The sequence below is a fragment of the Humulus lupulus genome, chromosome 8 (genome assembly GCF_963169125.1).
Source record: "Humulus lupulus chromosome 8, drHumLupu1.1, whole genome shotgun sequence".
NCBI lineage: Eukaryota > Viridiplantae > Streptophyta > Magnoliopsida > Rosales > Cannabaceae > Humulus > Humulus lupulus.
Window position 1 is genome coordinate 20,782,297 of NC_084800.1, and position 16,050 is coordinate 20,798,346.

Below are 16,050 nucleotides of genomic sequence, written 5' to 3' on the forward strand. Positions count from 1 at the left end.
ATTTCTTTTGGTTAGTTTTACCTAATAACCTTTGGATTTCGAACCTTTTGTCATATGTTATGCAGGTCAAACACATATAAATATTGTGGTGTTATATAATGGATCGTGGGAACAAGTTTTGAACGAAGGTTGATCATTTAGTGCTAAACAAAGCAAGGGTATGAAGGTGCCAAAGACTATCACTTACAATAGTCTTGTTGATCAATTGTATACTTTAATCGGAGCTGACAAGTCTCGTATTGATCTTGACTTAAATGTAATCTATCATTTTGGAAGTAAAGGTATCCCTCCATCTTTAATTAGTAATGATGAAGATGTTGCTTTTTTTCTTGATGAGATAGGAACATCTATCAATCATCGGACACCCCTATGTGTGTCTACTATAGAGAAGAGAAGTAATGATCCTTTGGTTACTAAAACACGTGAGTTGTATACTATTCCTCCAGTTGAAACCAAAGTGAATGATGATTTTTGCATTGATGGCAATGAAGACAGTTGTGATGATGATAATAATGATGCAGATGGCAATGAAGAGAGTTGTGATGGTGATAATAATGATGCAGATGGCAATGAAGAGAGTTGTGATGGTGATAATAATGATGCAGATGGCAATGAAGACAGTTGTGATGATGATAATAATGATGCATTAAGCTCAGATGATAATGAAAATATTGATAGGTCTACCTGCAATGATGTACTTGTGAAGCATAATTTACAACAGTCAACCTCCAATGAAGTATTGAAGAGCCATGATTTCTCAAATAATAGAGGTCGTAAAGTAAGACAGGTTGGCGAAGATAATTTATGGAGTACTCCACTTTTGTTGAATCAAGGGGAAAAAGGCTCTACTTTAGCCTCAACAGCTCAATTACTGACATCTTCTTCGAATATCAATTCGTGGGAAATAAAAGAGGGTCAAATATTTGAGAACAAGCAAGAGTTGAAGATGAAACTCCATCTTTATGCATTAAAGAAAAACTTTGAGTTTAAAGTAAAGAAGTCTGCGAAAAATATATGGTGTACAGTATGTGTTGATGATAAATGCAAATGGAGGTTGAGGGCTACAAAATTGGTTAATTCCAATATGTTCGAGGTTCATAAATTTTTCGGTGAACACACATGCTCATTGGATGTTCGACATAAAGATCACCGTCAGGCATCCCCATGGCTTATTGGACATGTCATAAGGAGAAAATTTGAGGGTGATGATGTTAATTACAAGCCAAGGTCAATTGTAAAAGATATGAGTTTATCATATGGAGTTCATATGAGCTATGCTAAAGCTTGGAGGTGTCGAGAGCATGCATTGGCTTACATAAGAGGTACACCAGAATCATCATTTCAGAAACTTCCCTCATTTCTATACATGATGGAGCAAAAAAATCCTGGAACTGTTACTCATTTGCAGATGGACAATGAAGGTAGGTTCAAATATTGCTTCATGGCCTTAGGTGTTTCTATAATGGGGTTTAAAACATATATTCGCCCAGTTATATGTGTAGACGGAACCTTCTTGACTACTCGGTGTGGAGGTACTTTGTTATGTGCCATGGGACAAGATGCTAACAAGCAAATATATCCAATTGCATTTTCAGTAGTTGACTCAGAGAATAATGACTCATGGTTGTATTTTCTACTGAGGTTGAAGGAAGCGATTGGTGAAGTGGAGAATCTAGTATTCGTGTCTGATAGACATACTAGTATAGCAAGTGCCTTGACTAAAATTTTTCCTGAGGCACACCACGGTGCTTGTATACATCATGTTAGCATGAATATCCGTGCGAAGTTCAAAACTGACCATTGCCATGAAGAATTCTTCCTTGCAGCGAAAGCTTATAGAAAGCGAGAGTTTTTACGCCATTTTGAGAAGATTAAATTCAAAGATCTTGCAATTGCTCAATACTTAGAGAATCAAGTGGGTTTTAAAAAGTGGGCTCGTTCTTTCTTTCCTGGTCATCGATATAATTTAATGACTACAGGTATTGCCGAAAACTGGAACAATGTCATTGCTGAGGCACGTTGGTGGCCAATTACTTGTCTCATGGAATTTATGAGGCACACTTTACAAAAATGGTTTTTCGAGCGTCGAACTGCAGCATCAGCGGCTACAAGTCCTCTTGCCACAGAAGTGGAAGCTGATTTGCGAAAGTTAGCAGACAAGTCCACTACCTCGTTCTCTTTTCCGTCTAGTCAGTATGAAATAACAGTATTGGATGGTGATCTTGATGGAGATGTCGACCTGAGGAGGAAAACATGTAGTTGTAGAAGATTTGATTTGACAGGTCTTCCTTGTGAACACGCTCTAGCTGGTGCTCGAGATCGTGGCATTAGTCCATATAGTTTATGCTCCAGATTCTACACAGTTGAAGCGTGGTTGTCATCCTATGGTGGATCTGTATATACGCTGGGTAATGAAGAATCTTGGGTGATACCAAATGACATAGGAAGTATGATGATAGCTCCTCCTTTAGTGAAGCAGAAGGATGGTCGTCCAAAGAAGAAACGACGTTTATCAAAGGGTGAGAAGAATAGCAAACAACATAGATGTAGTAGATGTGGTGTCCTGGGCCACAATCGAGTGACGTGCACCACTGTTTGTCCCCCGCCGTCTAGACATGCTTAGTTTGTACTTTTATTGTTTTACTTTGTACTCTTCAATTGCGGAATTTGAATTTTTAGATTGGTTCAGTAATACGACTTTTTGTGTTAAAGTTTGTTGTTTCGAACACACCTAATTCATATTCACACATAATTCACACATATTTCACACGCGGTTCACACATAATTCACACCTAGTTCACACATAGTTCAATCCCGGTTCACAAATATTTCAATCCTAATTCACACTTAATTCACACCCAATTCACACATAACTTAATAAGATAAAAGTGACAAAGATTTATCCATTCCACTATTAAGATGAAATAAACGAAGTCATTCAATACCATTTAATGAGATGAAGTTGACATAGTTTCTTCATACATTCAAAAGTAAGATACATATATTTAAATAAAAGACAACTATGGTTGTAAGTTATGGTAAAACAAATCTACACAAGTCTTTTTTCTAAAGAAATCCATGTTGTCGTCATTCACTTCAAATAGCGGTTTTTTGGCTAGCAAGTACTCCAGATATTTGATGACATATACCCCACAATCGCCACTGCAAAGGAAATAAAGTTTTTTAATTATTGGAAGACCATATTGATTATTGGAAGACCAAAGTCTTTTAATATAAATATGGTTAACAGAGTTATACCTAGTTTTGGTCTGTGGCACTTTTTCTATGCCAAGTCTTGTGAACTCAAAACGCACTTTCTGTGCTTGTAGTTGGACATCTTTCCTATGGCTTAACAGCCCACTGGATTGAATTAGAAATTGTAGCATTTTTCCCCATCTGCTCATTTTATTCTCAAACTCCTTGTTGGAGACCACAGTGATATCAGAGTCATAAGCTTTTATAAGACAGTTTGTCAATGATATTTCTAACAACACCCAATGTGTCCCAGAAAAATTAATTGGGGTAAACACTTCGTCAATGTCTTTCCAACTCCTTTTGAAATTGTTATCATCACCTACCAAGTAAGCAAGCACTTCTTGTGGCCAAATGTAGCTTGATTTGATTTTCTTCTTGTTGAATTGTTCCCAATGTGGTTCGAAGAACTGTTGGAACATAGAATCCACGATGGTGAATCTTTCGGAGTAAGTCTTCTTGTAAGTGTACACTCGTTCTTTCATCAACCCTAAAGCTGCATCAATGTGCTGCATGCAAAATATTATAAGTATATATACATTCAAATTATATATATTTAAAAAAAAAAATTATTTCAGTAGTCTTACCAGTCCGTCCAGCCATGTACGTGGTGTAAGTAGCTGAATAAACCATTTCGCAGTGCACGAACCAACCAAGAGAGAAATAGGCTTATCATTCTTTTTTAAACCAATTACCCATTTCTTAAAACGTCTCATTTGCTTTTCGTCATATGGCTGTAGGGGATTAATTTCACAAGGATCAGTTACAATTGTCTTTGCTTTCTTTTTCTTCTTAGTTGGATCAGTAAACTCGGAACCAAAAATTCTTTTCGTTGGAACCCTCCTTCTCTTGAATTCCACCCCAGCCATATCTCCGGGAGATACCACCTTACAGCTAGGGCTATCTTCTCCAACAACGTGCTCCATAATAAATGTACGGTGTGGTGAAGCAAGATGCTCATCTGATAATGAATCCTCAGAATCACTACCTTTACGTTGCGAGAGCACTAATTCAATTAGATAATCCAACTTCTCCTCCATTCTTTGTTGGTTACTTTTCAAAGTGTCAATATCAGCTAACAACTTTTCATGGTGGGTGTTAATTGGAGTTGGTATCTCTTTCTTGTCTTGCTCGTGACGATGCCCATCTGCTACATCGGGCTTTGTGGGAGATTCCTCACGTTCTTCCCTTTCAAACTCCAATTCCACATCATCGTCTACAAAGCTAATAACACGTCCCATGAGTAGTTCATCTGGTCCTTGAATAATAGAGTCATGAAATTCTTTCTCTTCGGGTCTTGGATTGAGCGTGGCCTTCACAAGATTCTGCAACAAAATAATAAATTAATAAAGTATAAACATTACTTATAAATCACAAACTCAAATAAAATCTTAACGACTTACACTTTTTTTCTTAAATACACCTTCAATATCTTTCTCTTTCAGCATTTTATGCGCTGACCAGCTAAGCATTCTTGGAAAGGCCAGGGGTTGTTGATCAGCAAATGCAGAGAACTTTGTGAAAATTTCATAGGCCCAATATTGCAGAGCAATGGCATAACCATAAATTGTGTACTGAGGTGCTGGTCTTTTTCTCTTTTGCTCAACATTCTTCAAGTATTTATTCCTTAGCCTTTCCATATCTTTTTCCAAGCCGAATAATGTCTTCTCGTACGATAATCTCCCCCAAGGATAGTTGAAGAAGTCATCTTTATTTTCCACGATGGAAAAGACATCAATAAAGCATTTCTTCTTTGGTTCACTAGGTAATAAAAGAGAGTCTACCAAAAAACATAGACCTAATTTCCATACGTCTTCTTTCACATCGCACCTTTTGAATCCATCTTCCAACTCTTCAGAAGACAAACATTCTTTATTGTTCAAGTATGTCTGGAGAAGTCTTTTACTCTTGGTCATTTCTTTATACTTTTCCTGATCCGGAGAAATTCCACAATTCAATCCAGTGATCAAACCAAATTCACTAATTCCAAACCTTGTATTCTGATCACAAATATTAAAATTCAAGCAGTATTCGTTCTTTCCTCCACCAACAACTCTCCTAAGCAGTAACTGGTGAATAATAACTCCAGAATATTGTAGAGGCGGAGCTAAGAAGAATTGCTTGAATGGTGACTGTTTCGCTCGTTCCAACAAGTCAAATGTCGTGAACTTCGCTATTATTGTACTCATAATGCTCCCTCCCCTATACGCAGCCTTTGCTGGATAATGCCTTTCAGTAGGAAGCATGAGGAGTGACATCTGAAAAGGTAAATTAAATAAGCGCTTAATACATAACTTAGATATATTCACACTTTCTTCACATACGGTTCACACATTATTTACACATGGTTCACGCATAGCTCACCCAAATTCACACCAACCTCACATAATTCACACACAGTTCACACATAGTTCACACACAGTTCACACACAGTTCACACATACTTCACACACAGTTCACACATATTTCCTCAAAAGTTCCCAAAATACAGTCCCATTCCTCATTCTAGTCAACCTTTTCTTGGTTATATTAAAGAAATATATGTATATATATATATATTCATGATTTCAGCCGAGGCCATACCATAATACACATCACTTAGAAATTATTTCAACACTTCAAAATAAGACAGTACAATTTGATATTGTCAGTATGTACAAGTTTCTCATCATACTCTTGCCTCACTACAAGGAAATAAGTCTAATAATGGCTTATTATAATCAAGAAAAGGTTCAAGAATCACTTTTAATAAGGTTAGTTAGTGTAGTTTCCTTTTATAATTCACACTTTATTCACCATAAGTTCAAAACATGGTTCACACACCATTCACACCAAATTCACACATGGTTCACACATCATTCTCACATTGTTCACCATAATTTCGGAACATGGTTCGCACATCGTTCACACACTATTCACACCAAATTCACACACTATTCACACTAAAATCACACATGGTTCACACCAACTTCACTTCATACATGGTTCACACCACAATCACACATGGTTCACACCAATTTCACACATTGTTCACACTGAAATTACATATGGTTCACAACAACTTCACGTCACACATGGTTCACACTAAATTCACACCACAATCACACATGGTTCACACCAATTTCACACATTGTTCACACTGAAATTACATATGGTTCACAATAACTTCACTTCACACCAAATTCACACTAAATTCACTCCTTATTTCCCAATTAAAACATGCTTCAAGTAGTTAGAAATTTAACCAAAGTACAAATTCAAAATAAACAAAGGAGTCATAATAACAACAAGGGATCCCAACAACAATACCTTGGGCTAGGGTATCGGGCTTGCAAGGGGAGTGTGGGGTCTTAGGTGTTGTAAACCTTTGGCTCCGGCGACGTGGGCTCCGGCGACGTGGGCTCGACGATATGGCTGAAATGTGGGTGGGTTCGGCGTGGGGACTAAGCGGAGGGGATGGGTTCGGGACCAAGAGTGTAAAAGGGGCTGGTGGCTGTGGAGATGATGACGCAAGTGGGAGGAGGGACGAGGTGGGTGCTGGCCGGAGTACCACCGCAGCTTTGACGGGAATAAATCTGGGTTTGGGAGAGAGGGTTTTCAATGGACGGGAAGGGGGAAGGAGAAGAAACCAGAGTTTTATTTGGGTTGTTTAACAAAATGGGTAATTTTGTCTTAAATGTTAAAAATGTGAAAAACTTTAACTAAGAGTTAAAGTTATAAATATAGTACTGAATAAGGTAAGTTTGTGGAGTTCCCCACTTCTCAAGGTACCTTTTTGTTTCTATTTTTATCACATCATCCTTCCCGGTTTGAAACGTTAACCAAAAAGTCAAGAATCAAGAATACATTCTTGACTTTTGGTGTTAAATGGACAGAATATACTATTTTAATCATCACATAATAACCGGTTATATGGTAGTCAATGAGACGTACCCGAACGCAAACGCAGAAACATTTCGAGTCCCAAGCTCTCAACTTTTCTATCAATGGCGCGCAGAAAAAGAAACCCATCATTTTACTTCTTCTCGTTCTGCATAATCTTTATTGGGTTTTCTTATTCTCAAACAGACACCATAGAACAGGGTCATGAGCTCAAACATGGGATGCAGTTGTTCTCAGCTTCTGGAATTTTCAGGTTAGGATTTTTCCAACTTGGGTCCTCAAATTTTTATTACGTAGGAATATGGTACAATTATAGAGATAATGACAAGCCAGTATGGGTCGCAAACCGGAACAACCCAATCATGGACGAGTCGGGAACACTCGGAATCGATCAGTACGGAAACTTGAAGATTTCCCACAGCGCCGGAGACCCCATTATTACGCTATATTCTGCTCAAGCTCCGATAAATGCCACAGCGACTTTGCTCGACTCTGGAAACTTTGTTCTACGAGAATCGAGTCACGTAAATCAAACGGAGCTGTGGCAAAGCTTTGACTATCCTACTGATACCCTTTTGCCAAAAATGAAGCTCGGATTTGACCGGAGAACTGGGCTCAATCGGACTCTGACGTCTTGGAGGACTGATGATTTTCCTGCTTTGGGTTCCTTTACTCTTGCTATAGATTCCATTGGTTCGGAGCAAATGATCATGTGGTGGAGAGGCAGCAACTATTGGGCTAGTGGGCCATGGCGAGATGGGTGTTTTGACTCGCTAAAAGACGAGTTCTGTAACCATTACAGGTATAACTTTAGCTATATATCCAACGAGAAAGAGACCTACTTCAACTACTCTGTCAGTAAGGAAATCACCATTTTCCCTAGGTTCACGCTGAGCCCAAATGGTGAAATCGAGGGATATGGGATGAATCTCATGTTTACAGAAGTTTCATGTTTGAGTTCTTCTTCTTTACCACCTTCTTTGAGATTTGGTTGCGTGAAGCAGAAGCTACCTTCCTGCAGAAACAGTAGTCGTTATAATAAATTTGTGTCCAAAGTTGGAGCCATGTCTCGAGCTGGGTTCAAGTTCAATGAAAATGACAATCTGACAATTGTTGATTGCTGGGAAAAGTGCTTACAGAATTGTTCTTGTGTTGCTTATGCTTCTACAAATGACAATGGTACTGGCTGCGAGATTTGGTCCAAAGATTCGAGTTTTACTAATAACAATTTGGCTAGTTTGAGAGAGATTCGCATTCTTGAATCCGGAGGTAATTGTATAAATCTCTTTTCTTGCTTCACATGCAGTAGTAATTAGTTTTATAAAATTTAATGAGAACTTTTATTGGTCCATGCACGCAGTACGAATGTGGTGGATATGGCTAACGATTCTAATAGGAGGAACAGCAACTTTCCCATTGGTGATATCATCATTGTATGTTCTGTTGAAAAAATGTAAGGCCAGAGGTAATAGAGAAAGAACGGAACATGACTTGTTATTGCAAGAACTTGGCGAAGCTGGAAAACGTCAGAAAGGTGGGAATGAGTTGCAGTTATTCGGCTTTGAAAGAATTTTCACTGCTACAAATGGTTTCTCTGCTTCAAATAAGCTAGGAGAGGGCGGCTTTGGACCCGTATATAAGGTATACTGGCTTTACATTTTTCTTATGTACAGATATAGAATCAAATCAACGACTTTTCTGATGAAAAGATGCAAATTTCAGGGGAAATTTATAGATGGACAAGAAGTAGCAATAAAAAGACTTTCGAAAAGTTCAGGACAGGGGCTAGTAGAATTCAAGAATGAGGCTTTATTGATTGCAAAACTCCAACACACTAATCTTGTGAGGCTTTTGGGCTTTTGTATTCAAGGACAGGAGAAAAGTCTCATCTATGAGTACATGCCCAACAAAAGCTTAGATCTCTTCCTGTTTGGTAATTTTCCTCTTCTATAAGAATTTTCTATTTTGGGTCATTTTGAAAAGAAAACAAAAAGAAAAAAGAAGCCTTGCACTTAATCATTTGGATGTTTAGATGATAGGAGAAAGAGTTCGTTGACTTGGGAAAAACGGTTCAGCATTATTGAAGGGATTGCTCAAGGACTAGTATATCTTCATAAATATTCAAGGTTAAAAGTGATTCACCGAGATTTAAAAGCAAGCAACATATTACTTGATAAAGAGATGAATCCAAAAATATCTGATTTTGGCATGGCTCGCATATTTGGGTTGAATGTATCAGAAGAAAACACAAACAGAGTTGTTGGAACATAGTAAGTAGTATTCTTATATATACCGTTTTCTTCCTATCACCATAGTAGTAGGCATGTTTTTCAAGTACCTTTTCAATAAACTAAGTCAATGTGATATTACTTCAGTGGATACATGTCGCCAGAGTACGCCCTCAAAGGCATTGTATCAGTAAAAACAGATGTCTTCAGCTTCGGAATCTTACTACTAGAGATTATAAGCGGAAAAAAGAACAACAGTCGGTATCATTTAGAGGACCACCTCAATCTTATTGGATATGTAAGCCTTGTTTATTAGTCATGATTTTAATATATGTAGTTGACAGTTAACAATGTATATGAATCAGGGACTATGCAATTGTTTTTTCAGGCGTGGCAGCTGTGGAGTGAAGGTAGAGGTTTTGAGTTTGTAGATCCAGCACTAGTTGAATATAGCTTTAGTGAAGCACTGACTGCCATCCATATCGGGCTGTTGTGCGCACAAGATCGCCCAGATGACAGGCCAACCATGCTCGATGTCGTTTCGATGATATCTAACGATACTAGTCTACTACCCCCACCAAAACAGCCGACGTTTTTCATCAGAGATGTACTTATGGAAGATATAGAGGTTGGAATGCAGAAAACAGAGAATTGTAGCTTAAACGACGTAACTATGTCAGTGATGGAAGCGAGGTAGACAGTAAAACGACACCCGGATTGAGTTTGGATACTTGAAAAGTTTTCCAAAGTGGCAATAGAAATCTAAAACCTTGAAAGCACTGATGAATATCATGCCACTAGTCACCCGATCGATGCGGAATATAAGCAGAAAACTGTTTGATGGATTTTTTTTTCTTAGTAAAATTGTTTGATAGATTTGAGTATGTTGATTAATTTGAAAAACGACTGATAAATTTATACTATTTTCAATGATACGACATGTCTTTTTTTTTTTTTTTTTTTTGGGGGGGGGGTGTGTGGATGTAAAATATAATAAGTAATAATAGTGTGAAAGTTGACATTTTTTTTTAAAATTACGAAATATTTTATGATTTTAAAATAATTAACTCTTACAACAAAATTAGACCTTTTTTGCCGTCTGAGAATTTGTAATTTTCTCCAATTTTATCTGCTTTATACATATTTTTTTTACTTATTTACTCAAAAGTCTACACTTACCTTGATAACTTATAGCAGCTCTAATTGTGGCTAATCCATTAATTGCTTAACATTTCTAAATCATTCAAAAATATAATTTTTTATTTTCTTTCTCATTCACATCATTTTTAGCAACTTTTTTTTATTAAAATACTTTAATGCTAAGCCACAAAAAAAAGTTACATTTATATATATATATGTACAATAATAAAAAATAAAACCACCACTGCCTAACAGATGTTACGCAACGGTGCTTAAATATTAAAGTTCTCCAATGCTTTAAAAAACAACAAACTACAGTGCTTATCAGAAAATAGTCAATGGGCTACTTAATGAGCCACCCCATTATGACTGCTCTTAAAAAGTTCTAAATTGTCAACTTAAAATTTAAAGTTGTTGGTGAAAGTTGGGAATTTTCTGAAGTAGTTTTTGAAAAGTGATTTTTTAAGTCTATGAACTATTAGATTGACTCACACATTTGAATAATGAACCATAAAGTAAAGAACATTGGAAAGTTTTTACAAGGTTCAACATACTAAACTTTGTGACAAAGACTAGGGCAAAATACCTCCACTATAATCAACTTTGTTCTTTACAAATTACAAAATCAACATACTAATTTGACAAAAAATAATCTAAAACTCATAGTAAGATTTACAATTACCATAAGTTGAGTATCCCATTAAACTTTATAGACTTCTAGCTCCTTTAGAATAATAACTGAAATTCCTTTAGCACTAAGCCTTCAGAACTCCTAAAACAGATCCCTTTGTTCTTCACTATGTAGAATCTGAAAAACTCCAAGTCCTAAAAAAGAAATCTACAGAGAGAAAACAACAAGAACAACCAAAACTCTTGTAACAATGAATTGGTTTGCTACTCAAGCCCTAGAACAAACTATACAATTAAATATACAACTAAGTCTAACAGCACCACCAACAACCTCTAAACATAATTAGTTAAACACTAACAAAAAAACTAATCCCACGTGGCAATTGAAACTACAAAAATCTCTAGATGCAACCAATACACAACCGCGATGCATCTGTGATCATGATTTGCCAAATAATAATACTTGCTTATTTCAGTTTTTAACTGAAATCACAATAGTAATAATAAGATGTTGACAGGTTAGTTTTCTTAATTTTGTATGTATAGAAGTGAGTGATAGTTATTAGAGCTATACTTATTTTACGTTGAAATTAGGGCAGAGTGAGGGGTTGTCTTGTCGATAGGCCCAATGTTGGTAGCATACAATGAAGCCCCAATAAAAACTAGGCTAGGTTGAGGGTGGTTGTATAATTTTTAAGAAGCTGATCTCTCTTTCTCGTCTTGGGTTTCTCAGACCAATTTGATTTTGATGATCTCAGTGATTTACTTACAGTTTGCACATTGCCTTTAACACGTTGAAGCCTAGTTCTGATCATCGATAACATCTCAAGTTCTCAACTTCTAAACCTCAAGCAAGATCACCCATTATTACAGCTATACTTGATCACCCAACCAAACCAAACTTACCTCTCCACTACTATCTATTATAGCATTTTTGTTCAAGAGTAATTTGAACCATCTTTCTTCTTCTTCTCAATGCCAAGATTCACTCATTTTCACCATTTTACCTCTTCTTCCAACTCATCTCCTCCTCTCACAACCATGGTAACTCATCTCTCTCTCTCTCTTTAATACAATTAATTATTAGTTATGTTATCGTAAATGATCAAACAACTCATCATAAAATTAAAAAAAAGTCATTAAGTCATGCATATAAGTAGGGTAATTAATTGTACACAATAAATTGATTTTATTGTCGTTTATTGGGTTTTTCAGAGTGCAGTGATGCCGTTTATGGTAGAATCAGTGGTGAGACTTGTGATGGGGCTGGTGACTCGACCAACGGCGACGATCACAACGTTGTTATACTACAGTAATTTGCTACCTCGAAATCTCAACTTAGAGCGGTTGGTCCAACATGAATTTGCCGACCCACGAAATTATTTTTTCCATTTTATCATCAGCGTCCTCAGATGTTTTTGGTACCTACTTCTCAATATAATAGTATAATTATTACATGTGTCTTGTATTTGATAATTAATAATTTTCGTTATGTTGATTTAATCTGTTTTTTTTTTTCAGATCCTACCCAACTTACTCTCAATTCGGATGCTTGTTCATATACTTTACAACAGTCTTCTACGACACGAGCAGCTAGGCTATAGTATAGCATGTAATTTAACAATAATGCTCTTGTACATGTCTGCCACTGAGTACTTCTCCCTTTCTTCTTCTACTTTTTTTTTTGAGTAAAGTTGGTCTGTTTCATCCCCCAAAAAAATTCTTCTCTGGTTGAAACGACCGATCATTTAAAAAACGACAATATTATTTAAAAACGACAATATCATTATAAAACGACAATATTATTGAAAAACGTTAAAAAGATTGACACTATTTTTTTTAACAAAATTGTATATAGTCTAGAAAAGCTCCTCCGGGGCATTTGTATTAAGAGTTTAGTGGCTTGGGAATTTGCAAACGCCCCCTTACAAACTGCAACATGACCAAAAACGACAATACTTGACAAACACAATTGTGAAAACGACAACATAATTTTTTAAAAATAAGAAGTGATGAACTGAAAATTGACAGCATATGAGGAAACGAAGACATTTCGTAAAACGACAAAGAAACTTCATTGCCGTTTGTCCGTCTTATGCACTGAAGAATCTTTGAAAATTCTCAAAATCGACCACCAAAATAAGCAGCATTAACAAGGCCACAATTCTCTCCATTAGCCATTACTGGACCTTGCTAGCTCTGTTTCGGAATGGCCTTTCTCTATCATATGCGTGCTCTTATTTATTTATTAAATAATATATTTGGTATTAAAACTTAAAATGTATATTTAAAATTAAACAAAAATTAAAAGTTTCATTTTTAAAATCTAACACAATAATTCAAAAATGAACTTTTCAAAATTGTAAAAATATATAAAATTACTTCAAAGAAATCATTTTTTTAGTTAGGAAATGAGATTTTTTTTTTGGTTTATTTATTCTTTTATACAATTAAATTCAAACCCATTTCATTTTTTAAATTAAAATGATTAATGCATATATTTCTTTACATTCTGTAATTGCTCAAGGTGAATAAGAATTTATTATGATGAAAACAAAAAATGGTCAGCTCAGCTATTCTATTTAATTCGGGGTTACAACATAAATGAAAATTACTAGGAAAGCTGTTATTATTATTATTTATTAAAAGAAATCGTCTTTCTAGCATGATAGCTGTCGTCACAGATAAATGTGGACCAATAAAAATATAGGGGGAGTTCTAATGTGGGAACCCTGTTTTTTCTACACCCGTATAGAAACTTTTGTGGTGGTCCATCAATGATCAAATGGTTTTTTTTTTTTTTTTTTTTTGAGAAAAAGGTCTCATTAAAACCTCAAGAGTAAACCCTAGGGGTGAGCATCGGTCGGTTTGGGCGGTTTTTTCACAATAAAAAATTTAAAATTCGGTTTTCGGTCCGGATTGATGCAATCCAAAAACTGACCGAACTAAACCAGTTTAAAAAAAAACCAATCGTTTTGGACCGCAGTTTGGTCGGTTAAACCAACCCAACCAAATTGATTATTGGTTTTTTTTTTTTTAAGTTTTAGTTAAAAAATTAAAAATTTTGGATTGTTGGAATCCATTTTTTGTGCATTTTTAAAACATAAATATATAGAATATAATTACATTTACAAATTTTAAAGTTTGAAACATAATTAAAAGTCCATAATTAAAAGTACAAATTTTAAAATTTTTAATAATTAATAATTATATAATATTATATTATTATATTATTATGTTCGGTCGGTTTCGGTTTTATTGGTCGGTTCACCCAAAATTTCAAAACCGACCGAACAGTGGCGGTTTGCACCGTCGGCGGTTTTTTCGGTTTTCGGTTTAAATGGTTTTGGTTTTTTCGGTGTTCGGTAGGTCGGTGTACACGGTTTTTTTGGTTTTTCGGATTTTATGCTCAGCCCTAGTAAACCCAATGGGATAAACCTCAAGAGGAAAAAGAGTGCCTATAAAATATATTGATCAAGTAATGTCATCCTGAATTACAACATTGATACACTCGGGGTATTCAGGCCACCAAACAAAATCATAAGAAAGAGATAAAGCAAACTTAGCCAAAGAGTGAGCAACACTATTGGCCATCCTAGGACAAAAAGTAAAGGAGATACTATGAAAGGAATTACAATAAGCAAGAATATCCCTAATAATATATCCTAGATAAGAATGCTCGATCTTGTGACTGTTAATAGCACGGACCACATTGACACAATCAGATTCAATGACCACCGTAGGATACCCAAGTCTTGAGCACAACAAAATACTGTGGTAGACCGCCAAGGCTTCAGCAATAGTAGGGTCCAATAAATGATCCCATGACCACGTACTAGAGGCAAGGACCATGCCATGAAAGTCACGGATAACCGCCCCAGCACCAACCTTCTTCGCAACATGGTCAAGACCAGCATCACAATTAATTTTGACAACACCATCCACTAGTTTCTCCCATCGATGCACTTTCGGAGCTTCCCTCAAGGACTCACTGGCGGGGAGAGGACCACCATTGGCATTCAAGTGACGATCTAGAAAAGCCAAGCTCCATTCAATAACCATCTGATCAGGAAGAATAGTCTTCTCATTAACAAAAATATTACGGCGATACCAAATACGCCATAAGCACACAATGAGTTTTCCAAAGTCAGCTACAGATAAAGAATCTAAGCAATTTAACAAAAACTCATAAATGTCCATTCCAGTGTAAGGGGGAACATGCATAATATTACCAACCGTATGTCTACAGTTACTCAGTTTATCACAATTCCATAAAGCATGGATTGCAGTCTCAGGACCCTTCAGGCAAAAAGGGCATAAAGAAGCAACAGGAATACCTCGATTGCAAAGATTAGAAAAGGTAGGCAGCCAGTTATTAGCACCTCTCCACAGAAATTGCCTCACTTTCCCAGGAATATTTAATTGCCAGATTTTAGTCCATAACACCGAAACTCCATTAGAACCTGAAGCCTGGCCCATCCCCAACAAACGAATGGCCTGCCAATAACCACTTTTGATGGTATAAAAACCTGAAGACTCAAAATGCCATATAACACAATCAGTAACAGGAAGATGATTGCGAGGAATAGAAAGAATAGCAGTCGCCTCTTGCACATTAAAAGCCTCATTGATCAAACCAGAGTTCCAATTACCGTCAGGAAGAAGAAGGCTAGAGACCATTGCATCTTCAGGAAGAAAATGATCCGAACAAGACCTGTCACCATTCAGGCGGGGAATCCAGCGGTCATGATACACAGAGACATTATTTCCATCTTTGATAAGCCACCTAGCCCCAGAAAGAAAAAGCTCTTTACCCCATATAATTGATCTCCAGATGAAGGAGGATTTTTTTGAGCTAGTGGCAGTAAGCACTGAGGAAGTAGGAAAATAGAGTGCTTTCATAACCTTTGCAACAAGA

At 36.3% G+C, this 16,050-nt stretch overlaps 3 protein-coding genes and 1 long non-coding RNA gene across 4 annotated transcripts; 3 read left to right on the forward strand and 1 right to left on the reverse strand.

The window, feature by feature from the left end:
• The first annotated feature begins 160 nt into the window (after positions 1-160).
• Positions 161-2,623, forward strand: LOC133795122 (uncharacterized). Its single transcript, XM_062232571.1, has 2 exons — positions 161-608; positions 657-2,623. The coding sequence occupies exons 1-2, from the start codon at positions 161-163 to the stop codon at positions 2,621-2,623; spliced, it is 2,415 nt and encodes an 804-aa protein (XP_062088555.1).
• A 272-nt stretch (positions 2,624-2,895) lies between these two features.
• LOC133793549 (uncharacterized) lies at positions 2,896-5,206 on the reverse strand. The gene is made up of 4 exons (XM_062230875.1): positions 4,656-5,206; positions 3,840-4,577; positions 3,259-3,761; positions 2,896-3,162 (listed from the first exon to the last, which is right to left on the reverse strand). Exons 1-4 carry the CDS (start codon positions 5,166-5,168, stop codon positions 3,021-3,023), a joined length of 1,896 nt encoding a protein of 631 aa, XP_062086859.1. The 5' UTR covers positions 5,169-5,206; the 3' UTR covers positions 2,896-3,020.
• A 1,956-nt stretch (positions 5,207-7,162) lies between these two features.
• Positions 7,163-10,297, forward strand: LOC133795915 (G-type lectin S-receptor-like serine/threonine-protein kinase CES101). Its single transcript, XM_062233383.1, has 6 exons — positions 7,163-8,403; positions 8,495-8,775; positions 8,857-9,067; positions 9,167-9,404; positions 9,510-9,660; positions 9,751-10,297. Exons 1-6 carry the CDS (start codon positions 7,239-7,241, stop codon positions 10,057-10,059), a joined length of 2,355 nt encoding a protein of 784 aa, XP_062089367.1. The 5' UTR covers positions 7,163-7,238; the 3' UTR covers positions 10,060-10,297.
• A 1,466-nt stretch (positions 10,298-11,763) lies between these two features.
• LOC133793550 (uncharacterized) lies at positions 11,764-12,870 on the forward strand. The gene is made up of 3 exons (XR_009874871.1): positions 11,764-12,176; positions 12,348-12,553; positions 12,654-12,870. It is a non-coding gene; the product is annotated as an uncharacterized LOC133793550 (long non-coding RNA).
• The last annotated feature ends 3,180 nt before the right edge of the window (positions 12,871-16,050 follow it).